Source organism: Pecten maximus, chromosome 10 (genome assembly GCF_902652985.1).
Source record: "Pecten maximus chromosome 10, xPecMax1.1, whole genome shotgun sequence".
Classification (NCBI taxonomy): Eukaryota; Metazoa; Mollusca; class Bivalvia; order Pectinida; family Pectinidae; genus Pecten; species Pecten maximus.
Window position 1 is genome coordinate 26,952,081 of NC_047024.1, and position 27,157 is coordinate 26,979,237.

At 36.6% G+C, this 27,157-nt stretch overlaps 3 protein-coding genes across 3 annotated transcripts; all 3 read left to right on the forward strand.

Moving 5' to 3' along the window:
- The first annotated feature begins 37 nt into the window (after positions 1–37).
- On the forward strand, positions 38–3,621 carry LOC117336326 (carbon catabolite-derepressing protein kinase-like). The gene has a single exon (XM_033896820.1). It carries the CDS (start codon positions 54–56, stop codon positions 2,220–2,222), a length of 2,169 nt encoding a protein of 722 aa, XP_033752711.1. The 5' UTR covers positions 38–53; the 3' UTR covers positions 2,223–3,621.
- Positions 3,622–10,081: 6,460 nt separating this feature from the next.
- LOC117335963 (heat shock protein 68-like) lies at positions 10,082–16,550 on the forward strand. Its single transcript, XM_033896256.1, has one exon. It carries the CDS (start codon positions 13,115–13,117, stop codon positions 15,056–15,058), a length of 1,944 nt encoding a protein of 647 aa, XP_033752147.1. The 5' UTR covers positions 10,082–13,114; the 3' UTR covers positions 15,059–16,550.
- A 559-nt stretch (positions 16,551–17,109) lies between these two features.
- LOC117335666 (S-phase kinase-associated protein 1) lies at positions 17,110–26,284 on the forward strand. Its single transcript, XM_033895820.1, has 5 exons — positions 17,110–17,255; positions 20,208–20,304; positions 20,760–20,974; positions 24,100–24,240; positions 24,670–26,284. Exons 2-5 carry the CDS (start codon positions 20,208–20,210, stop codon positions 24,703–24,705), a joined length of 489 nt encoding a protein of 162 aa, XP_033751711.1. The 5' UTR covers positions 17,110–17,255; the 3' UTR covers positions 24,706–26,284.
- Positions 26,285–27,157: the final 873 nt, after the last annotated feature.

Here is a 27,157-nt window from a genome sequence, read left to right on the forward strand (position 1 = left end):
GGCGTTCCGAATTTCTACTTTCTTTTTGACGAGGAAGTTAAATCTTGATCATCATGGACCCGGACACACGGACAGAACAACTGAAAGAATGTTTTCGATCAATTGAGGAACGTATTAAACAGTTTTCTGGAATAAGCACAGACCTAGATACAACGGTGAAGGAAGTTATATCTAGCGTAACTACAATTCACGACCATGTGAAAGATTTACTACAACTTGCAAAGAAATCTGCCTCCATCGCTTGCGTGACACCAAGAAGTTTGACAGACAGAAAATTTCTTGGTGAGGGTCATTTTGGAATGGTGTTTGAATGTAAATTGAATGGATCAAGAGTGGCTGTTAAAACATTAAAAGAACAGGCCAAAACTAAATTCCGTGAATCAGATTTACTCCGTTATCTAAGCCATGACAACATTGTCGCATACCGTGGCATGGGTTATATGACTGAGAAGGAAATGAGAGAGTTGTTACCAGATCTAGCTGAAAATCTTTCCCTAGATGGAGACCAGCATTTGTTCCTTGTGATGGAGTTCATGTCCAAGAACTTGTTCCAGTACATCCGGGATTTGGAAACGCATGAGAGACATGGTCTTTCGGAAAGTCAGACATGGAGCGTTGGGAAACAGGTTACTAGTGCATTAGCCTACCTCCACTCCTTGGACGTGGTTCACCGTGATCTGAAGCCCGACAACATCCTCATAGAGGTAGGGCCTAACCGAATCTTGGTGAAAGTAGCAGACTTCGGATTAGCTTGGTACAGTCCCGAGGAAACAAATGAAACAAATTCTGTTAGACCTTCAGGATCAACATCTCGAGGAGGAAGTTCCTACGACTTGAATATCCGATGGGGAGCACCAGAGTTTACCAGATGTGAGATGAAAGAATATAATATCAAGGATTACCAAAGAGGAGACATGTATTCATTTGGACTGGTGATGGCTTATACACTCACAGGAGTGAAAGCTTTAGCCAACATATCATCATCACGTCTTTCATCATCAGAATCGGAAAATGACCTGGAGGGTGACCCAGTTGAATTACCAAAATCTCTGGAAGGAACCCTTCGTACAATTATTGAAACATGTGTACAACAAGATCCAGCAGTAAGAAAAAGTGCCAGTGATCTGATGGCAGAATATTTCTCTGTGGATAGGAATCCATACCAGATTGTGCCCACACAAGTGGAATTTTTCTCTTGTGGATTCCTGGAGAAGACCGACATATATGTAGCAGATTCCTACATAGAAGAAGGTGATACAGCACTGGGCTACTTTGAATCAGACACCAGAAAAAGACCAACAGGTTACGACCACAATAACTTGATGTGTAAGATAGAAACAAGCCATGCACCCTATCGAGACATACCTGACCATTGGACAGAGGAAGAGACCAGTCAGTATCAGGACAACCTAGAAAATTATTTGAAAATGGCCAAGAAAAGAGAGATAGACAACAACCCAACAACTGCACTGAAAGGTTTGATATTAGCAAGGCCTGGAGAGGATGAAAAACAAACTGTTGATCTCCATTTCAAGGAGTCTGATTATTGTCATCATCGCAGTATGCGACAAATTTGGATGTCACTTTCTTCTTCCGAAAAGAACAAGGAAGTACCCTACAAAGGAGATATCCATCAATATTTCAGCAATGCATTTGGACTCCATGTTGCCATCCTGACCAATGAGGGCCCAGACAAACCTCAGAAATTTGTGTTTCCACAAAGAGCAAGACGAAAGGGTATGTCCAGTCCAGGTAACTTTACCTGTGGGGCAGTAGAGAGTGTATCCAAACCTGACTATGATAACATCAAAGGCGAAACTTATGTCAATTTACTGAACACAGCTGCACGAGGATTGATGGAGGAAATAGGCCTAGAGTTGTCTGGGAATGATTTGGATGCCATTTGTCTGACAACAGTATACCTCAAGTTTGACTTCCATGAATGGGGAATGTGTGGATTCGTTGACCTGAAGGATGAGAGGATAGCTAAGCAGCACCGCCTCAGTGCAGAGAATATTAAGGCCCGCTTCACAAGCGGACCGAAGGACAAGTTCGAGCATCAGACTCTGACCTTCGTGGACTTCCAACTAGAGCCAATGGTGGAGTTTGTATCTGAGAATCATGAGAACTTTGCCAGTTCGGCCAAACTTGTGGTGGTCAAAGTACTTGAGTCATTCTTTGGAAGTGAGAAAGTACACCAAAAATTTAACCAAGATATGTAGGTGGTTAAAACAGTAAATACATGAAAGTGTTTTTAGTTTAAGATGAATTAGCTGATAACATAGGGACTTTTAATTGGCCTATCTGGGTCCCCTTAAAAATGCTTAGGAATGATAAATGGCCAAAGGTGGTACCTTGTTTTAACTCATGGTTAAATAGAAATATGGTATGAATTGTGAAAATCTTACTATGACTACTTCTGTGTTTTCATTTTTTCCAGAGACATATGAATTCCTTTTCGTAAAAAAAGTAAATTTTCTATGAGATCTTAATAATATTGTCCATATTTATTATACTCTAAGATAAAAGGCCATTTTCTCCTGAGAGTTTTAATTTCATAACCATGGTATGTCCTTCCAAAAAAAGGGTATCTCTTGAAAAACACTTAGAATATGGATTTTTTTCAAATTTTGAAGTTTTTTCTTATATAGAAGCTTTTTTTGATGCCTCTTGATGTTGTTACTTAATTTCGCATCTTCACATCTTCACAGAGTATAATCATTATACCCACTATATAGATAATGTAACACACTAGTTAAAAACTTGTTGAGATGATTGACCCCATGTCTATGGAGATTAGACTTGATTTAGACAGGAAGTTTTATATCCAAACATCAGATTGAATGTCCATCCCCAGTATATTTGTATACATGTTATATCCATTCATAGGGCATTATTATCACTTGTTTTGTGTGTGGAGATTTTCTTAGGTGCATTTAGCATGAATTTTTAGCATGAAACAAATATTTTTGTTCCCATCACCATACTCTGTTGACTTAATGTTGTGTTTGTTCATGTTTTTTGGGTTTTTTTTATTTCCATTTATTCTAAGTACATACATTGCATTGTATATATTTTCGTACATAGTACAATATTCTATACATTTGCTCACAATATGTACATTTTGTCCTGGAATAGGCATTCACATATATTTATATTCATGTTTTTAACACACTCAAATATTTCCATGTTTTCATTAAAACTCTTTTTACACTAAGTCATGCAATGGGTTCACATATTCCTAGAATATAGATTTAATGTATTGTTTATATTTACATAATACTAAGTTTTATAGACTGTGTATTAATGTTCACAGGTTAAATACACTTATTTTGAGTATATTTTTATTGTACTTGTATTTTGATAGGTTGTATAAATTTTATAATTTTAGTGATGAAATCATTTTGAAGGTTATATAATATATGTCTTACAAAGTTTATGTATACTTATTTTTGTGTGTTTACTTATATGGCATAATGTACCAAGATACAGATTTTTTCATAGGTAATATATATACATGTATATACTTAAATATGTACTTATCTTCATGGTATAGTTAGGCACTTTCTTTTGCTATGTGCATAATTTCATTGTTTATAATAAACCTTATGAAAATATTCATATATTTGTTTGTGCATATTTCCATTATAAATCATTACTCTTGTCTTCCCATTTTCATGATAAACTGAAAGTGAACATCACTATATTGAAGTGCCATCTCTCATAGTGCTGTGATGTGTATCCATTGACACCTGTCTAAAGGTGATACTAGTATGCCCCTACAGTCCTTACTCTGTGATATGTATCCATTGACACCTGTCTGTAGGTGATACTAGTATGCCCCTACAGTCCTTACTCTGTGATGTGTATCCATTGACACCTGTCTAAAGGTGATACTAGTATGCCCCTACAGTCCTTACTCTGTGATGTGTATCCATTGACACCTGTCTAAAGGTGATACTAGTATGCCCCTACAGTCCTTACTCTGTGATATGTATCCATTGACACCTGTCTGTAGGTGATACTAGTATGCCCCTACAGTCCTTACTCTGTGATGTGTATCCATTGACACCTGTCTAAAGGTGATACTAGTATGCCCCTACAGTCCTTACTCTGTGATGTGTATCCATTGACACCTGTCTAAAGGTGATACTAGTATGCCCCTACAGTCCTTACTCTGTGATATGTATCCATTGACACCTGTCTGTAGGTGATACTAGTATGGTACTGGGACTCCGTGATGTGTATCCATTGATACCTGCCTAAAGGTGATATGCCACTACAGTCTTAAAATGGATCTTTTCCATCCTTTCTTTTTTGACTTAAATTATTAGTTAAAAATTTCAGCTATCCATAATTTTATATTAAAATTTCCACTAAGTCAGAAGCTAATCAGAAGGAAAGTTTTGGTATTGCTTTGTCAGAAGCACAGGGGCTTGGCATGATTTTATAAATGATAGGCATTATATATACATTGTATATGGACTATCATTTATAAAATGGTGCCAATCCCGTGGTCAGAAGGCCTAAAATGTACTTTTCTATGGTTTAAAATTTGCATATATACATACATGTCAAAATGCAGAAAATATTATCGAAAATCTTATCCCCGAAATATTGCAAAACTTGCTATAATCATTTCATTTTCCGAAATTTTAGCCCCCAGACCCCTTCCCAAAAAAAAATTCGCCTAGCGCCTATGGCGCTCGCATTACCACTAAATCTCTGGACACACGTGGCTCTGTTAAGGTTCATGACCAGACATCCAGTAAATATTATTTGCTATTGAAATAATTTGTACAAACACCAGGGTGTTTGCGAGATTAGCTATGGTTTTACCGGTGTTTCTTTTGAAAATGGAGCACTCTTGTATTCATAATTAAATGCCTACCAACTCTTCCTAATAAACCAAATTGTTGGTTTGTTTATTGCGAGAATAAGTAGAAACTTCAATTGTTTTTATCTCAAAACAGGTAACAGGTACGAAATTATACTTTTCTACGGATAACCATATGGCATTTACAAAGGTACTCCTATGCTTGAATTCTAAAAATACATCTTGGATTTTGACTTTCAGTGTTGCAAACTCACCTACCCTATGTATCAACAGACCACTTCAGAGGGGTTATCCCGAGTTTCCTTTGGCGCTAAACAAGACATAGTGTCAGGGTCAGAGGAAACTCGGGCTAAGTTAACATAAACAATTAATCTTGTGGAAAATGTGTAATATTATAATTTATGATTCCGTTTAAACGTCTTCACGTGAACGACTGTTCGTTGTTTTGTCAATGAAATGGAAGGGAGTCGTAGCTATGACGACGACCATATATCGGAAATCGAGCTAATTAATTACTTATCGCAGCTCAAAGCCGCCAACATACATGTACTTCTTTCTTATTATTTAAGGTAAGTTTTAAACGTTTTAATTATACCGGTATACGGAAATACGAAACGGTTTCGTTCCCATTCTTCTCCGTATACCCACAGGGGTTCGGTTTCGGGTTTTTGAGTAACACACTATAAATTAAGTATTCGTATACATTCTAAAAGCTTATAAAAAATCGGGCTTATCGATTGTATAAAAAAAGAGTACATCGATAACCCCGATTTTTTATAAGGTTTTAGAATGTATACGAATACTTAATGTATAGTGTTGTGGTTGTTTACTGATGTCATATGTTACTCAAAAACCCGAAACCGAGCCCCTGTGCGTATACCTTAATTACCTGTTCATTTACTGTCTACATATGACTAAACTGTGACCACAGATTTTTCTCTCCCATTCTTGTAAGATACGAGCTACAACGGAATGCTCCAAGTTGACCTCGCCGTCTCAATTTAAACAAACAGATTTGTTTGTTATAAACACGTGAATATCTGGTGTTTAAACTGACTGATATCACCCATGCGGAGTTTTTTTTTCTTCAAAAAAGCAACAAACCAGAGACATATATCTCTATATATGTCTCTGAACAAACTAATTATTGACACATCACGGAAACAGAATGTATAAAGGAAGTTTTGTTCAAGTTTCGCTTTGGCTATATTTAGCTAGGTCTTTACAAATATCACAGCCTGTGAGGAATGGCGCTTTTCACACAGTGCATAGAAGAGCGTGGAGATCGCTGTAGGTCGGACTGCGGACACATAAACGTATGTGTTGTCCTCTTAAAGCTGAACCAAAATTAGATGTTACACGTGATTTGAGGAACATATAGTATTTAGTGTATAGAGTCACTGAGTGAATGGAGTCATTGGAAAGACACAAAGATTCTCAGATTCCGGAGGTATAACCACTTACCATATATGGTCAACAGGAAGTGAACAGGGTGAATATTGCAGCCATGTTTAGCTGTCTTGTAGCGCTCATTCGCCAATGCTGAAGACTCATTAAGCATTTTAAACGTGAAAGTATGGACCACCAACTTGGGTTTGTATTTTTCTACAAAGTTCGTGTGTTTGAAGCTATAACAATATTACAACAACTGAATTAACTGGTGAACGTTTTATAGATGATGTGAGACTTGGTCAGTTGCTTAACAGCATGAACCTACAGGAAAGAGAGAAATGGGTATATGACAATCTGCATAAACTACGCAATATATTGGATACCGTCAGTAAGTTATGTCTCTTGGATCACAGTCTGTCCACCAGTCTGTCGAATGGCGCACTTATATTGGAAGAATTGCAGACACAAATACGCGAATTGCTCTTACTGCTCAAACTTGTTCCAAACCCCAGCACCCCTGCATTGGTTGATCCTCATCAGCTCTCTGACTGGACGTTGAAAGGAGAAGGAAACTTTGGTAGAGTATACGAATGTCGCCTCCAAGGAGCGCGGGTTGCAGTGAAAATTTTAAAGGATCGTGCTAGCTCCTCCTTTCTGGAATGTCGGCTGCTCCGAGAGCTTCATCATGATAATATTGTAGCCTTCCGTGGGATGGGATTAGTGCATGATCATCACATTGCCCAAAGCGTCTCTTGTCCGCCGGATATGGAAACAGCTTCCGGACAAGCAGCGCGTTCTGGTAAAACTGTCTCCACCAACATTCTGTCACAGCCATATATCGACAGCGGTGTGTTCATGGCTAGCCCAACAGTGGTCTCGACATCAGAACAGCTAATTTCTTGTGAGAGTGACATAGATATTGATGGCGTAATCCAACAAGGAAACTATTCCGGAAACAGAGATCCTAGCTGTAGCTCGACTGGCGTTTTGATTCGCGACGCGCGAGGGTATATAGACGAGGCCAATGTACAAGAAATGGACACTTTGCCATCGGACGTCACGAATGCTCAAATGTCCCAAAATCTACTGCCTGGTGTTCAAAACGAAAGTATGGCTTATTTACCACACCAAGTAGCCGAGAAACCTATCAGCTTCTCTGTTGCCAAACAGTTGCAAACAGGACAATTTGGGTCTTTAAAATCATCCCCGGTTTCACACGTGTTCGAGCCTGAATTGAAAGCAGGATATGTTCTCCCTTCAAGAATCTCTAAAACACAATCAAACGTAAGGCACTCTATTGTACAGCCGAAACAAAAATCATTAACTCAACAAGTGTTGACAAAACAAGCAATGGGTATGTTCGTTGTGATGGAGTACGTTGATTTGAACCTGTTAAGATATTTGCACATGCTTGCGAGTCCGATCAGTTATGCTCGTGCCTGGGACATTTCCTGTCAAATATTCCACGCCATTGCTTATCTCCATTCTAACGACATAGCACATCGAGACCTTAAACCCGATAACATCCTCGTCGAGGTAGGGCCTGCTAGATTGAGAATCAAGGTTGCCGACTTTGGGCTCGCATGGGGATGTGGCATTGAAAAACTTGCATTGCCATCCCTTTGTAAATATGGTCTGCTAGAAGGCCCTCGGCGTGGATACGTACATGTGCGATGGGGAGCACCCGAATTCGTGTTTAGGAGCCAAACTGGAAAATCTTACGATCTTCAGGATTACAAACGTGCCGATATATACTCGTTTGGGTTGGTAACCTGCTTTTCGATTACTGGGGTGAAGGCAATGGCTAAACTCTCAACTGGACAACTCGTGTCTGTTGTACAAAAAGGCAGGAGATTAGAGAAATACAAGACTAGCTTTGTCGAGGGACAAGGTACTGACGAATATCAGGTGCCGGATTGGAATGATCAGACGAAGGACTACAGTTTCTGTAATATCAAGGAGAATCTCGACAGCACCGAGCCACTCATTGGTGAGTTTGTATCCCTTCCAGAAGACTTGAGTGGTCCCCTTCTAGATGTCATTGAATGGTGTTTAAAGAATAGTCCTTCGCAGAGGCCAACAACAGAAGAACTCCATTCCAGTTATTTCACTTCGAAGACAAACCCTTATGAAAGAGATCCTACTACTGCTGAGCTTTTCTCTTTTGGATTCCTAACAAACACACAGATTTTTGTGGCTGATTCGCTTTGCTCAGAGCCAAATGGCTTTTACAACATGGGAGTTCGCAACTCTGGATATAATCACGGACAGTTGGTGTGTGAAATAGAAACTGGTGGTGTACAGCAATTTGATGTACCTGATTGGTGGAATGAGGAACAGATAGATTTGTTCATGCGCACCACAGACAAATACAATATGTTAGCAGCTGGGAAGGAGATCGACAACAATGTCTTAGCTGCCCTGAAGAAACTTACGTTCTCTCGGTCTGGTACTAATGAGGATCAGGATATAGAACTTCGCTTTCGGGAGTCGCTCTACTGCCATCACAGGACAATGCGAGAGATTTGGATGTCTCTCTCAGACAGAGAAAAAGATGAAGCTGTCCCCAGCAAGAGTGTCGTCAGTCCCTTGTTCAGTAACTCATTCGGCCTCCACGTTGCTGTTCTGACCAACGAGGGACCTGATAACTCACAGAAGTTCGTCTTTGCGCAAAGGTCGAAGAAATCAGGAATGCCCAGTCAAGGTGCATTCACGTGCGGTGTAGTGGAGAGCGTGTCCTCGATGGACATGTGCCGACTTAACGGTCAATATTACGTGGATCTGGTTAATACAGCAGCCAGAGGTTTGATGGAGGAAATTGGACTGGAGCTTACCGGAAGTGATTTGGACGCCATTTGTTTGACAACAGTGTATCTCAAATACGACTGCCATGAATGGGGCCTCTGTGGTTTTGTTGATTTGAAGGATGAAAGGATAACTGAACAGCATCGTCTCAGTGCTGATAATATAAAGGCCCGCTTCACTAGTGGACCAAAGGACAAGTTCGAGCATCAGACCTTGACCTTTGTCGACTTCCGGCTCGACTCGATGACCAAGTTTGTATCGCAGAATCATGAGAACTTCGCTAGTTCTGCCAAAATAGTTGTGGTCAAAGTCCTCGAGGCCTTCTTTGGAATTGAGCAAGTTGACAGGGCCTTTCACTTCTCTCATGGATAGGCCGACTCAGGCAAACCAGTATTTTTTCAATGTTGGATATACAAATACATTTCTCCACATTGGGATTGTCAAACATTCCCTTTACATGCCGTCGTAATAAGATTATTGACTGTTCAAACCTTTTTTGTCCATGTTGCCTCTTGTTCTTTTGACTGACTCACCGTGCACAACCTTCGAGATTGCTAAAGTGTAAGCACTTGGGACTCCAAGTTGAAGCGTTTTAAAATGAGGTCGGGTAAAAAAGCGTTACAGTATCGATCTTAGATCATTCTTGATTCACCTATCAAACAGTGCCCGTACCTGTGGCTGAAACCCGTCGGAGCAAATATGACATTTCAGTTTTGAGATGTGTATTTTGTATTCAACTGCAAGTAAGACACGTGTATATGTAAACAAAGTTCACAATGTACAACGTCAGAGGATGGCCATCGTCGGATACCCACGTTGATTGCACTACGCTACGCCAAGTGTAATAATTATTAAGAGACTTTTAGCTAGCTGAGGTGGGGTTGTTTAATATCTGATTCAAAGATATACGGGAGTGTATGGGAGTGCACCGGCCGTTACTAGCCCTTTATATATGGGTGAGACTTCACCCAACAACCCTGTGGTTTCCTATCAGTGTATTTTTTTTTTTGGGGGGGGGGGGGGGGGGGGGGGGGGGGGGGGGAGATTGACGACCTCATATGTGGAATAAAAGCATTGCTGACTCACTTGAGTTTGACAATATACTGATCGGGCGCGTCGAGGAGGTAAACCGTGCCCCATCGTTGTGCGATTTATATATAACATAAGAAAGATGATGCTTTCAAACTCAAGGGTACACCTTTCAGTAAAAATGCACAAATCCCGGCTATCATTGAAGATGCTCGAAAGAAACTTTATCCTATTATAAAAGGAAATCATTTACATTAGGATCCGTGGGGAGACCAAATGGTACATTGGAATTTGACCAAACATCGGTTAATTTTCTCCTTTTTTTTCATTCGGTCGTTGATTGTTACAATTGTGTAGAACAACAGGTTTACGTATTTTGAATGCCTTGGGCAATAGTTTGATTGATAACACATTTTATAGTGTGCTATGTAATACTGATTCCATGAATTTTGTTAACACTTGTGAAGTCGGAGATGTTAATGCATTTTGACCACGTACAACATTTTTGTAACTTAATAATCAAGGCCGAAAATTGCAAATGTTGTGATAATGATAAAAGATCTACTACAATAAATACTATCTCTAAGACAATAGTGTTACCAAGGAATTGAAAACAGTTTTGTATATGCTTTGCCATCAAAGAACCATGCGATTCCAGTAAAAGTACTGATCATTGTCTTGAAGTTTTGGTTGATAATATCAATTCATTTAACCGTTTTTGTTTGAAAAATAATGAAGTCCTAAACCATAATTGTTCCAGTCACGAACTGGATATTTCTCTGATCGTTAACCTATACCGTAATTTATCTAATTGCAAACCTGTTCAAACGGGTGACTTGTCACTTGATGATTTTTTCAATCATTTTAAAGACTTAGCTGATATCACAGCTGAGTCACATTTTATGATCAGCATAATAAGTAGTAATGATTGTCTGTTCTGTACTAGCCGATCAGTCTAGTACACTCGAGTTAGATACAGCTACGAAGTGTCTATCTATAACGGGAAGTTTGGTGGTATAGATATGTTATTAAACGAGTATTCCATTGAATATAGTGACTTTTATCCTGTATTTTAAAATTATTCAATACTATTTTGCGTGATTCATATTTCCCAGTCATAGGTACATGGTTTTGTTTACAGCCATACATAAAGGGGGACAAAAGCCATTATTAGTCATTTGGCTAAGCTTTACATGCCCCTTCTAAATAAACGTTTACTGACAAGGAGGGAAAATGAAAATGTAATTTCTGACACTCAATTTTTATTCCGACCCGGAAGTGGAATTTTTGTGCTAAATGTTTTAATTTATACAAAACTTTTCAGAGTAACAAAAACAACTCTACTGTATTCCTGTTGGTTATAAAAGGTTTTCGATGAAAGCATATCGCATGACAGATTATGGTTTAAGCTATAGAGGTCATGGTGGTTAATGGGTCGACTGTTAAATGTCATTAGATCTATTTATACGTACGATTCATTCTGATCTGAATAATATCAGTAATTGTTAGATAGCTTATACTTACTAAGTACTAATTACTAAATGTGACGTAATCCGATACCGCTGTAGATATTTGTATCTTGTATTTAACAGTCTAAGTTTACATCGAATTACGCGATATACATTGTAAAACTAGGTTGTGATAACTATGTCGGATTTTTCACGTCGAAAATCTTACTTGTTTCTGGGTTAAGTATTCTTCTCATCACTTTCGGAAATATTTATCTAGGCCGTTATATCAATTTCCCTAACAATCCGACTTTTAAATCACTGTCAGACTCAGTTTTGCCTATTGACAGTCTGATCACGTTTATAATTGAATAGATATTGTAGATTGGAAAAAGATTGACATTTCATTTATTACCACATCTAAAACGTCTTATACCATACAAAACATGTTATTACATACCCCCACTACGTTGTAGTAGATATCGGATAATTATTTTACACCATTATCCACGCTGTATTGATTTAAACCAATGTCGATTTCCTAACTTCTCTTCAATATAATATTTTTGCTCATACCATCGGTATTAGTTATATCTAACGAGTACTAAACATGTATAGTATGTACCATGTTGTAGTGCCAGCAGGGATAAGGATACTTCCACTATTATCCAAAATTTGCCAAGTTAATTAAATTACGGGGGTATAAGTACATATGTATTCTACTCCTCCTTTATTTTAACATTTTTTGTTTGTTTTTTGTTTGTTTTTTGTTTTTTCGGGGTTTTTTTTAACAGCTGTATAATGCCGTTTTATATCGGATGTATGTTGTATCACAGAATTGATGTATGAAGGCACTAACCACTGGTGTGTCTTTTTGTACAATACTTCATCAATCAGTAAAACATAAAGACTGTTGTATCAAACAATCCAAGACATAATGTGGCGATTCTTTTAGAGCAAAGTTAGATGACGGACAGGAATTGTATTCATATTGTCTGATGTAATCGATTGCCATGTGCAGTGTATTGTTTTTATAATGTCAATGAAATAATAGTGTTCATAAGTAAATAGACGTTATATATGTTACTAGTAAATGGTTAAATAATTCAATCAGATTAATTACTTAGAACAGTAAATTGTAAAGTTTATGTAAATAAAACCTTTTTAAGAGATTAAAGATAATCACAATTTCTATATCATAAATGTTTGCATCAATTAGGCCCTATCTGTGTCGATGGACCGTAGAACTTCTAGTAATTAGCAGAACGGTAATGTGTGTACCCCTTAATGTGCCTCATAAATTGCTGACCTAATTCATTCGAGACATCTCTAGACTGATCCTTCCTTCAGAACGTTCCAGACGTTCTAGATCTTTCACGATTTACCAGCACGTTCTAGACACGCGAGATGGTTCATGAAAACATCAGCGAAGGGTATATAACCATGGCGTGTACAAGTTGTGGTCAGAACCAGAAAAGTGATCAGTCCTACACGGAAGCAGCAGAGAGAAGACATTTTATATCTGTGTACAGTAAACATACACAGTGTCAGGACATACTAAACGGTATATATTCTACTTTCGATTTGACACTTTATAACGGACATGGCAAACACACGTAAAGCTCCAGCTATTGGAATAGATCTGGGTACGACATATTCCTGTGTCGGAGTATTTCAACACGGGAAAGTGGAGATTATTGCCAACGATCAGGGCAACAGGACCACGCCTAGTTATGTGGCTTTCACAGACACGGAGAGACTGATTGGTGACGCAGTCAAGGGTCAAGTGGCTATGAACCCACAGAATACTGTGTTTGATGCAAAACGATTAATTGGGCGTAAATACGATGACCAGAATGTCCATTCGGACATGAAGCATTGGCCATTTAAGATCGTCAACAACGCAGGTAAACCAAAGATTCAGGTGGATTCCAATGGCACCACAAAACAGTTCACACCAGAGGAGATTAGTTCCATGGTACTTACTAAAATGAAGGAGACGGCCGAAGCCTTCCTGGGTCAAAAGGTCAAGGATGCTGTGATCACTGTGCCGGCCTACTTTAATGACTCTCAGAGACAGGCGACAAAGGATGCTGGGATGATCGCCGGACTTAACGTCCTCAGAATTGTCAACGAACCTACCGCTGCCGCTCTGGCCTATGGACTGGACAAGAATATGAAAGGAGAGAAAAATGTCCTCATCTTTGATCTCGGTGGAGGAACATTTGATGTGTCCATTCTAACTATCGACGAGGGGTCAATTTTCGAAGTGAGATCAACTGCTGGTGACACACACTTAGGTGGGGAAGATTTCGACAACAGGATAGTCAATCATTTTGTGCAAGAGTTCAAACGGAAATATGGTAAAGACTTGAGTCAAAACACCAGGGCATTGAGGAGACTACGCACTGCATGTGAACGTGCAAAGAGGACTCTTTCGAGCAGCAGTGAAGCAAGCGTTGAAATCGATTCTCTGTTTGAGGGAATAGACTTTTACAGTAAGCTCACGAGAGCAAGATTTGAGGACTTGTGTGCCGACCTATTCCGTTCTACTCTAGAACCTGTGGAAAAGGCACTTCGCGACGCCAAAATGGACAAATCGAAAATTCACGAGATCGTCTTGGTTGGTGGATCTACACGTATACCAAAGATCCAAAAGATGCTGGAAGATTTCATGAACGGAAAACAGCTCAACAAGTCCATCAATCCTGACGAGGCAGTGGCGTACGGTGCTGCTGTTCAGGCCGCTGTGCTCAATGGTGACAGTAGTGACGTCATAAAGGACGTTCTTCTAGTGGACGTGGCCCCTCTGTCCCTCGGAATAGAAACAGCGGGAGGTGTGATGACGAAGCTGATCGAAAGGAATACTAGAATTCCAACCAAAACCTCACAGACATTTACCACGTATTCTGATAACCAGCCAGGCGTCAGTATCCAAGTGTTCGAGGGAGAGCGAGTTATGACCAAGGACAATAACCAACTAGGAAGGTTTGAACTAAATGGTATCCCTCCAGCACCACGAGGTGTTCCACAGATCGAGGTCCAATTTGACATCGACGCTAATGGGATACTCAATGTGTCGGCCGAGGACAAAAGCACGGGGAAATCCAACAAAATCACCATCACCAACGACAAGGGGCATCTGAGTAAAGAGGACATTGAGAAAATGGTAGCCGACGCAGAAAAATACAAAGATGAGGACGAGAAACAAAGGAAAAGAGTTTCCGCCAGGAATGAGCTCGAGAACTATATTTTCAGTGTCAAACAGGCCATGGAAAATGTTGGAGACAAACTTTCGTCAGAGGAAAAATCAGCTGTCAGTCAGGGATGTGATGATAATCTGAAGTGGTTGGACAGTAACACAATGGCTGACGTGGAGGAATACGAATTTAAACTAAAGGAATTCCAGAAACTGTGTTCACCTATAATGAGCAAACTCCACGGAGGTTCCCCACAGAGTAATACCCGAGGGGCACCCCAAGGGAACTGTGGTCAGGAGACACGAGACAGGACAAGTACAGGCCCTACAGTGGAGGAAGTGTACTAAGGAATCGGTCATTAACTGTTAATTGTATAGTTACATGGATATTGTATATTTATAAGTTCGAGTAGAGATTTACGTAAAACTTTGAAATTGAAATATATTGTACATGCCTTAACATTTTTGCTCAAAGATTTTTGTTTGTTTTTGTTAACTTTGTTGATTATTATTTTGATATACAATTATTCTTACGTGCACATACGTTGTGTTTCAGTGTCAATATTTGCCATGTCATTAAGTTTTTATCGTTGCCTTTTATGTTCATCTTGTTATTAATAAAATAAGATTAAATGTGTATCTGTGTTCTATTATTGATAAGCACCATTTTGGAAAATGGTTTCAGCCTCGCGGAAAACAGGCTTTGTTTCATGTAAAGCCATATAGCTGTGGTCACCATATATTATATTCGGCATGTGATTTAAAGACAGGATTGCATCTTGTGTTGGAATCTTAACCTTTGTAATGTATGAAGCTTAAAGCCATACGTGTATGCAAACACGTATTGTATTCTAATCGCATGTATTCTATTTTGTTTCAAACGAGTATGTTAAAATGGAAAAAGCTTACATATACATTGTAAAACCTGTATCGTGGTAACGAGGGGAAAACACCGCTATACATAGAGCTGTGGTGTGGTAACCAAGATAATACACCGCCATACATACAGCTGTGTTGTGGTAACCAAGATAATACACCGCCATACATACAGATGTGGTGTGGTAACCACGGTGATACACGGTCATACATACAGCTGTGGTGTGGTAACCACGGTGATACACCGCCATACATACAGATGTGGTGTGGTAACCAAGATACATGTAATACACCGCCATCGACATACAGATATGGTGAGGTTACCATGGTAATATACCGCCATACACACAGCTGTCGTAACCATGTCGCCACATCGCCATACATTTACATATCTATAGCTGTGTTGTGGTAATCACGGTAAATATATCGCACATTATGTTTTAGATTGTTTGATACTACAAAGTATTGGGACGTTTTGATACTGATCTGGAAATACAAAAGAAACACTAGGCCTAGTGATTAACGTCTTCATGCATCAATTCTATGATACAACATACAATATAAAACTGCATTACTACAGCTGTTTGATCCTTTTGGGCTCTTCATCAAAAATGTAATTCAGGCAACCTAAGAAACATGAAAATAAAGGAGGAGAAGAATACTTACCCCAATAATTTAATTGATTTCGTAAGTTTTGGATGATGGTTGAAAATAGTCTGATCCCTTCTGCAATGTATTTCTCTCATATTGTGCATGTACGTGGTAGGTTAGAATTTAGATACCGGGGGAAATCTACCGTTATTGTATTGTTTCTTTGTTTTTCTGAATTAAAAGTGCATAACGTACGATGATCCCGATTTTGTTTTTTAACCTGAAGTCACATTGAGATCACTGCAACAGGGCTCCCGATTTGGGGATGAACATGGTCAATTACTGGTCGTCGAAATAAAAAAATCATGTCTAATTTTTCTGTTTAATATTTGTTAAAGTTTCTTTTGTATTTTATAAATCACAATTTAAGTGTCTGGTGTTAAATTACGATACTATGAGATCATTAGAAAGTTTGAATGACGCGAACCAGACAGAGTCTTAGAATACACCTTTTGTTCTATGATCAGGTCTGTAGACAATATTCAAAATTCTTTCTCTCTCTCTCAATTTTAACGAAATTATAATAGTGGTCAAATAATTTTCACGTCGAGTGACATACATGTGGAACGTACTTTATTATTGTTTATTTTCTAAAAAATGAATATTGCTCATATGCTGTCATAAAAATAAAATAAAACGTTTTTGCTTTGTTTTGTTGTTGTTGTTGTTGGTTTTTTTTTTTTTTTATTATTAGATTTTTTCTATTATTATTATTTAAAATAAGGACATTTACTGATACAGGACTGAAATAATTGTAAGATAATGGACATCTCCAACAGAGACTTGTATATACGTCTCTGTCTCCAAATATGGACGTTTGACAAGAATGGTATTATATTACTAATAATAGACTATTACGAATCGCCATACAGACCAGAGACCACGTTTTAGCGATGATGGTATAAGTTCCAGCACAACAAGAGTTATCTAACTTGTTGTGAGCAGAGCTATTGAATCGCCGATAGGGTGGAAAGAGAAAGGAATCTGAGAAAAGGACGTGTATCCCGTAGACATTAAAGTAAGTGTTGTTTTAAACTGCGATTTAAATAACAATACATCGGTGAAAAAACATCTTTCAGAAATAATTCTTCAATGTAAACTCTCTTAATTAACGATTTTGTCCAAAAAGCTAGTTTTACAATAAAACGTGTGCTCGCTTGCCAACAAAAATGGCGGATTGTTGACAACCTGAGAATGATGATACTGTTTGAAGGTTTAGATGAATTACTTAAATATTAAAATTCAAAAACAAACGCAACTTGTTGAAGGATTAATATGTACATTTACATCGATTTTGCGTGACTGTTTTCGTTGAGTTCGTTGTATTGTACGTGTGCATTACGAAATGAGATGGCCTGTCTGCACTCGTTCTGAAAATTGGTTTTCTATTAACCGGTTTCTATATGAGGTTCCCGGACAGAATGCAAATCAGCTGCAAATCCATGATTTGCCAATTTTAGAAAAATAAAACCTTGGTAAAGATTTGGTCAGGACATATGAATCTTATAAGTAAACATGCATGCACACGCACCACGCATGTTATTAATTATAATTAATCAGTAATATAATCGTCTGTCCATAACCTCTGCTCATCCACGAGCACACATGTACACAAAACTGGAACAAATTTGATTTGATGGAAAGAACATTATTATTTAAAAAAGAAGATATAGATCAAATGTAACAGGAGAGGAGAAAATGTAGCAGCCAGACCAGGGTTTCGAACCCGGGACCCTCTGAACTCTAGACGGACACTCTTCCACTGAGCTACCCGGTCGCTGATGATCGACCCAGTCCAGTTCCACTACACAAACATACATGACATGACGATGATCATGCACCCTAAATGACCCTATGTGCAAGCACAACATATGAACTTGGTGCATGGTTTTTTTTATCCTTGTTTGTTTATGGACGTGTGTGTGAAAGTGTAGAGAAAACTGACGTGTAATATCACCAGTCTTCGGTCTTCTCTGGAAGACCAGTGAAAGATTCTTAGCTTCCAGATCCAGGCAATATGGAGGTTAGACACGTCTGCACAGTTTGGGAATTGGAATTAATAGCCAGGTTTAATCTTGTGCACAGAAGCGAGTTTCCTGTACTAAAAATACAAGGAAGAAGTTCCCATCAAGATTCTGTCAGGAATCAAACCCAGCTTGCCTCTGATGTGATAATCTTTGATTCTACCTTTGAATTTGAACCAAGCAGCATGCTAGATCAGCTTGAGAGACTGATCGTTTTCATGTTTACTGATCATGATGTGCAACTTAGATATAAGCTACTCTTAATTGTAGTAACCTGCTCTCGATCCTTTTACAAATGTATTGCACTGGCCATAGACAGTAGTATATTTGTGGTAGTAGTAGTAGTAGTAGTAGTGCATAATCTGAAAATGATGATCATTGATCTCTTTGACGATACTGGTAAAATACATGGATGGCATTGATGAGTAGGCACTGATGACTGAAACAACAAAGAAAACCAAGTAACAAACCAAAGTTGAAATTCAAATTTGATTAATCAGCGGATGAATAAACAAGAAAAATTAAAATGCATGGAGACTCAAAATGTACAATGACAACATGACCATGTATTTTGGAAAAGTGCCCTTCCTCTGCTTCACCGGCAACAACCGCCATATATACAAATCTAGCTATGTCAAATCTGGGTTAGGTCACAATCTGAAACGAGACATAGGGCAATGACAATGGAACTATTAGCAATATCAACAAGCATCAAATATACTTAATGGTATATATATTGGTAAAGTGATATACATTATTGTAATGCAAGTGTCATTAAAACAACAATTGGGATTCAAAAGGACAAAATTAAAGTAACTTAATGATTTCCCTGAAACATTCAGATTCTGTTGTCTTTAATTAGGACTTGATATTGTATACAGGTCGCAATTGATGAAAACAAATGTGACAGTAATTCAATTCATCAATATGAAATTGTTTTCTCATTTTCAATATTTTGATATATATATATATATATATATATATATAAAGATCTTATTACTGAATATAGCCAATGAAAAGAAACCTGTGATTGGTGTTTTCTTATGATAGCCTCATCTGAAATGCTTGTACACATTACCAGATCACCCATGGCCACAGGCCAGACTTGAATGTAATGTAGAGCCATATTAAGTGCATGCACAGTTATCATGTGAGTGAGGCACCGCTGGGATCATGCCTTCATGCTCATCGGTTTATGGTCTTTTTAACTCTTTTCTGCTATCAAAACCATTACACACTAATTATTATAAGATTCTTGTACAAACAGCTGTGCATTTATGATATCTATGGTCTTCAATTCATACTTTTGATGCACTTCCTACCCATGTAGGTTTGCATTTCTCTGGAAGCTGAGAAATGGTCTGTGGTGGTTATGTCCTTTGGTACAACACTTCACCCTAATTGCCCTGGTAAATATGCGACAGGATATCTTGTGTGTTGTTCAGTGGGGTAGCCACCAGCTACTACAATGAGATGATTATTACTCATGCATCGCACTTAGCAACAGACTAGTTGTCTGTGCTTGTTATGTCCTTGGGAAAGACACTACCCTATAATTGCCCAGGATGACATGCAACTGGTGTCTCATATGTTGTTCAGTGGGGTAGCCACCAGCTACTACAGTACAAGACATGATTATTACATACACAAATATATATGTAGATATCAAAATAGGTAATGCCATACATTATTTGCATGTACATTAAAATTTATTCTAATTACCTAACTATATGTAAGCTTGTGGTATACTTAAATTTAGAGTACATGATTTCATTAAAAGGTGCCATAGCTCATATTATAAATCAGTTCAATAATCATGAAGATTTAGTATAGATTCACAGGTTATAGTATGTGAAGATTAGAATGTAAAAAATCTTCACATACATTCAGCTTAAAAAAAAGTTTGGAACATGTAATGATGTAGTTTGCAAATATATATCTTCCAGATGCCGAACATCAAGTTGCAGAGTTCTGATGGGGAGACATTCGAGATAGATGTGGATATTGCGAGGCAATCAGTCACAATCAAGACCATGCTGGAAGGTACAGTATACTGTTTCCATTCCTTAAAAAAGTAGCACAAGAAAAATTTCATTCCCAGTAGCCTGAGACTACTAAAAAGTCAATTTGGACTAGTTTATTTAATTATTAAAGTGTTTGCCATAAGTGCTAGCTTAATCTTTCACAAATATTTTTTTTATGTTATTGTTCATTTATAGCTGGATTTATAGTTAGCGCTTGTATAAATAGGGGGGAAATGGCTCAAAGGACATGTTGATTTTGAAATATGTATATTAGTTATAAAAAAATATATATAACCTTCTTTAAACAAAAGTATTAGCAGATTGTCTATTGCAAACAAGTTAATTTTGCAAGGGGACAACTATAAAATATTTGAAGAAAAAAACTTGTTTCATAAAGTGTTCAGGTTTATGAAAACTTTGATGATTTATTACTCCATGTGTACTGATATATATGGAAACAATGTTGTGTTGCAGACTTGGGTGTGGACGAGGATGATGAAGAACCAGTCCCCCTTCCCAATGTTAATGCAGCAATTCTAAAGAAGGTGGTGCAGTGGTGTACCTATCATAAAGATGATCCCCCACCACCAGAGGATGATGAAAACAAAGAAAAACGCACCGATGATATCTGTTCTTGGGATGCCGAGTTCCTCAAAGTTGATCAAGGAACATTATTTGAATTAATTTTGGTTAGTAAATTGTATTTAATTAGTAAGTTGACAATTTGAAAACAAATGTTGAAAGTTGAATGATCTAGATTCGACAAGACGTTTAATTTCAAAAGCTTAATGACAATCAATGTAGTAAGCATCTGATTGCTATAATACAATTTATTCTTTTCTTACTTACCATATTTAATGAAAAATTACACTCATGTCAACAAGTACCTGTGGGTGTATGTCACTAGAAAAGTAGAATATCAAGACATATCAGCATGAATTGAAGGCAAGTTGGTTATGAAACATCATCATTGTTATTGAGATTGTAGTAAATTGTAGTAAGTTGCTTATTTAGAAAGAATCTCTATACTACCTGTGACAGATCTGTCAAAACATCATTATTCCGAGTGGTGTCAGCTGGGGAATCAAAGCTTTCTTTAAATTCAACCAACTATAATACTTGTATATCAGGTATCAGTTAGAAACTTTGAAAGCATAAGCTTTTGAATCCTAATTAGAGTATGAAGAACTTCCTTGTTATTCCATGATCTGCTTGCTAATATTGAACTTCCACAGATTCCTGGAGAATACCTTCTTATGGTTTTGATCTAGGTTACTTCTTATCATGTAGATAGAAAATTCCAGGTATCAACAGTCTTCAGTTATATGATGGAAAACTGACACCAAAATACAGAAATCATAGAAATGTGTGTGAAAAATGTTATAATTACTTAAAGCTAACTACTTATTTCAGGCATATAATCCTACATCAGTTTCCTGATAGATCTCGAGAGAATTTTGCTATATTTAACGTCAGGATGCCTTTGGCATCTGCTGTTATAGCCGTGGTGGGTAAATTTTGTTAGTCACACTTTTGTTTCCGGCTAACAACTTCTCTTTTCTGCAAAAATACAAATGATATACATTCACAGCCTAATATAGTTCCTATTTTGACAGCAATTATTGACACAATTTAACTGATGGTTCCTGTTTTTAGTGCAATTATTTAAAATGAAATATGAATGTTGGGTGTTCTAGACTATTTTAGGTTATAAATATTAACATTTCCCTCATCAGTATATGCAATTTTGTTGGCGTAGGATAATGTAGTTCTGTCTCAATCCTGCCTTGAAAATGAAAGTGAAAAATTCAGTTTGATCGTGGAAATTTATATGCGTTCACAGAGAAACTATCTTCATGTCTTAGACTCATATGTTCATCCTAGGATCATAATTATGCAGGAACATTTCATATAAGCCTAAAACCAACCGTGTTTACGTAGTCAAATGTTTACAATTCTATAAAAAGCTTTGCAGCAAAACAGGGATAACTTCAGCTGTCACGTGACTAATCACATGGTCATCAGCCAAAATGGTGGTTATGTCTAACGATGGTTCACAGTTTAATATTTATTTGTATGTCGCTAGAATACGCAAGAAATATCAACAGGAATTGAAGGCAAGTTGTAACAAACTACATTGCCATTTTTCATGAGGATTTTATTAAATAAGATTATTATTGGTTTATTTGAAAAGAATCTTACAATCATGATCCGTGACTGATGTAATGGTGTCTTGTTTGTCAAAACTTTAGTCTTATATTCCCGGTATGTTTCGTCAGACAGCGCGACCACAGTTTTCTATCATAGTTTAAAAATTTGCATTTTCGATGTTACTTCGGGTCATAAAATAGATATTTGCTAGACCTAATTAACATCTTATAATATAAATTTAAAAAAAACTTAGACTGTGTACATCTTGGATTTTATCTCTGGTTGTACATGTAACTGTTAATAGACCGATTTGTCCTTCGGTTGATTTTTTTTTTCAAAGTTTACAAGCAGCTTTACTGATTCAGAAGTATATCAATAATCTTCCACAAGCATTAAAGAAATAGGGAAAGAACTATACTCAGCTATTTGCAAGTTGTCAGCAGAAAACTATTTTATACATGTTTTCTTGAATATATATATATAATAGGAATAACCAGATTAAGACATTTCATCTGATACAAATATAGCTGTCTGACTATAAAATCCAATTTTAAATTCCTTATTATATGACCTCAGACCCTGACGTTTCTCAGGGCCTTTGGTCCTTTGATTTCTTCAATTCAAGCAACATTACTATAAATATGTCCTGTTGCTTCTTCATTCTTGTGTCATGTTATACAAAAACACAGCCATAGGTGTATGGATAAAGTTGTTCAAGTAAAGATCTACCAACAACACCTCTTTGGCTGAGCCATTTGTTTATAGACGTCGTATATAAAACAAACTATGCTAAAAATAATAGTAACTATTATAATTAGTAATTCTTAACAAGTTTTATTATTGTATATTCTTTATTTCCAATTTAATGATTGCATCAGTTCGATTTATCAAGTTACCTCCCCTGACACATATTCATTCACTCTTATAATAATAGTGAAAATTGGATTCTTTTACAGAAAAAAGAAATATGTGTACCTCAAAAGGATTTTCCTATGAACCAGATAATAGGTTTTAGACATTATGTCTGATAGCTGTATATGTCTGACCATAACATTCGATTGTAGATTCTTATTTACAATCTCAAACCTTGATGTTTGATGATTTTGTGATATATGTGTTCCTGGACATATTTATTGATAGGACTAACAGGCTGCTTATTTTAATCTAATACATTTGTATCTGTAAACTATCCATTTCTATTATGACTTTAAAACAAATCCAAATATAATCATTCCACAAAACAAATTTCTGATTTATAATTAAACACAAACATATATATAAAGTGAAACAATTACGTTATGTGTATTGAAAAATTGTATACATATATATACATGGTGAAAAAATTCTTTAATTGTTTTTAGTTTCATCTTTTATCTTCACGAAAGGAAAAGTTACGCTTTCTGTTGACTCTGCTCTAATTCAATCATTAAAACTTGGTTGTAAACTTCATGGCCATTAACAATACTTGTGTATATTTGGTCTGTAATTAGGAATGAATGGATTTTTTTGGAAAAGGACTCATCTCTTTCTAGACTGATATATGTCTTAACTTTAACTCTTGAACCTCCCATCCATATGTTTCTTAAAATCTCCAAATCTTATTCTCCTTGAAGATTTGCTATTTGCCTGCACTATGACATGAAATGTTTGGTTTATTACGCAGGCTGCCAACTACCTCGATATCAAGGGTTTATTGGACGTCACCTGTAAGACTGTAGCCAACATGATCAAAGGCAAATCACCTGAGGAAATCAGAAAAACTTTTAATATCAAGAATGATTTCACACCAGCAGAGGAAGAGCAGGTAAGCTTTAATGTACAAGAGGAAATTACTTTTTACTGGAAATGTGTATATATGTGATCCCCCACTTATAGTGCTTTATTACTGAAATTAAATAGTTGAAGTATGTACAACACAAGATGTTTTTTTCATGTAATTATAAATTGATAGTGAATTGGTTTCAGAGGTTGTAATAATGACCATCCTGGTATGTTGTCGTTGATCCAGTGCAAAGTTTTTGTGTACCAGATACTTCTCCCCAAACTCTTTTTGTGATGTCTGATTCTTGTTTAAAATCTCTAACCTGGCTATAACTCTTCCAAATTATCATACATAAATAAATCAAATTAGTTATATGGATATCATATAAACATATATACGGTATTCATAATTAATTTGATTGGTTTTCAACTGTTATAATACTTTCAATGCTTTGATTTTTTGTCGTTACAGGTACGAAAGGAAAACGAATGGTGTGAGGAAAAATAGACATGGAAGTTGTAAATATATCCTGTTTCCTTGTATTTAAAAAACAACTAAGATATTTTATAAACTGGTTAGACTCACCTCTTAAACATCATTGTATATCTTATTCACAAACTAAGCCTGTTTCAAGGTGCGTTTCTTGTCCAACTGAAAGGAATAGAATCTGTAGTGAAGCAGGTGATCAGGTTTATGTGATTTCACGTATGGGTGTTAATTTCCAATCTGTGTGGCCAATACTACAATGAGGATGAAGAAGCATTAAATGGCTTATATGTAAGAAGACACGTGCATACCCCCCCTTGCAGTATTCTGTATGTTGACATTGTAATGGTGACACATGGAATTACTTTGAGTATCTAATACAAAAAAGGCAAATATGTGAAATACATCTGGATGCTAAAAGCTTTTAAATTGTTTAATGATGCATTTCATTAAACAATTTACTGTGTAGTGCATCTGTTGACCTATGATTGAAATTACCACAAAATCCTTTTCAATATTGTGATTCTGTAGACATTTTTTTTTATTTGAATAATGACATTCGTGTTTCACCTATGGTTGTTCTATTGAAAGGAGCCTTTTTTGTACATTTGTATAGATAGATCTTTTAATTTTGTTGATTTGCTTGTAGAAAAACATGTTTGTACCTGTTATTAGGCTGAGTTTGAACCTTTTATTATATATGTTTACAATATGACATCTAGCAAGAAAGCGCATCCAGATATACTGTATTACATGTATTTTGAATGGTTAATCCCAATAACTTAATGTACTTTACTGAATTAAGCCTACAGGGTAGTTGTACTGTAATTTATTTTCAAGGTACTTATTAATTAACTACAAGTACATACATATTAGCAAAATATTACTTAATCTTTCAAAGAAAACAATGATGAACATGGAAGTTAGATAGTACTAAAGATTACATAATTGTGATGGATTTCAATATGACATGTAACTCTTTTAAACAATATTTAAATCTTCCTTCAAGTTTTAAAAGAAATACTTAGAACTGCCAAATTGATACAAAATTTCAAAGAAGGAAACTAGGTCTTTTGGGATGTATTTTCTTCCTTAAAGCTGTCTTTGCTTCCTCCTCTTTTGTTGGTATGTAGTATACATGTATGATAAAATCTAAAGACAAACACGACGTACAGTGTAAGTATTTTTATGTATTTATGTTAAAAGTTGGATCAAATAAATATAGTGGATTGATACAAAGTTAAATTTGCAACAAGCAAATAATAAAAGTAAAGTACATTGTATGCTATCAAATGTGCCATATGTATTCAGAATTTCTTGAACAGCTTAATTTTAGAGAAACACTACATGAATGGCATGTCCCTAGTAAGTGATACTTCTTAAAAGACATTGACATCATGCTGAAACAGATAAATTTTAAAAAATCAAAAGGAAAATTAAGCTTTTCTCAAAAAAAATTCCTGGATGACCATTTGTGTGCTGATAATATTTCCTTGTTTGATGTATATTGTATGGACAGCATTCTTCCCCTAATGATTGTTTTATTACTTGTTTGCATCAATACAATATACATGCATCCACATTAAAATCCATGTCAATATTTTGTTTTTGTATTTGTTGTCATTTGTTTCCTTAATGATTGAACATTCATAGATACAAAGTACAAAAAGTTGCAAGTAACAGAACTTGATAAAAAAAAATCATGTCATAATAAGCAAGATTATCTCCCCCTATCAAGTTTAGGGACAGTCATTGCCAGAAATGAATCAGTTCTGCAGTAAATCTGGTAAATTGTGGCCTGCAGTATCTTTATTAGTATTTACCAATATACAGGTGGATATTTATGCCCCTGCTGTAAAAAATGTCATATTATTGGAGAGGAGGGTTGGGATATATAGTGTGGGCCATTTCCTTATATTTACCATTGTATGGCACTGCCACTATATAACCCTACCAATTCAGTTGCAAGTTCACCAGCTTATGAACTGCCAAATTTCAAAAAAAAAATCGCACGACAAATAAAAAATCGCAGATGGTAAATATAAGCATTGAACGGCTTTCAGTTGGCATTCATATTGACTATGAATGCCAACTGAAGCCGTTCAATGCTTAACTGTCCTGTTCACAATCACTGACATATCCTGAGATAACCACAATAGATTTGGTTTATATTTACACTAGAGTGTCATAAAATCAAGCTCTACACCTGATCGCATTGTAGTGGTTATTGGACCTCAAAGGTCAGGCCTTTTCCTGCAGAGAAAAAATCTTTTTCATCTCTTTCCAAAATGTGTTCAATTTTAAGGATCTGTTTGGTAATGAACCTGAAGACTGTGCTCTCCCAAAACCAGAGTACATATTGGCACACCTTGCCATTAAGTCCAATTGTATTAAAGTCATATCTTGATCTGTACTCTTCTCGTTACATAAACGACACATTTATGATTTTAATCAGATTGCATTAAATCTAATT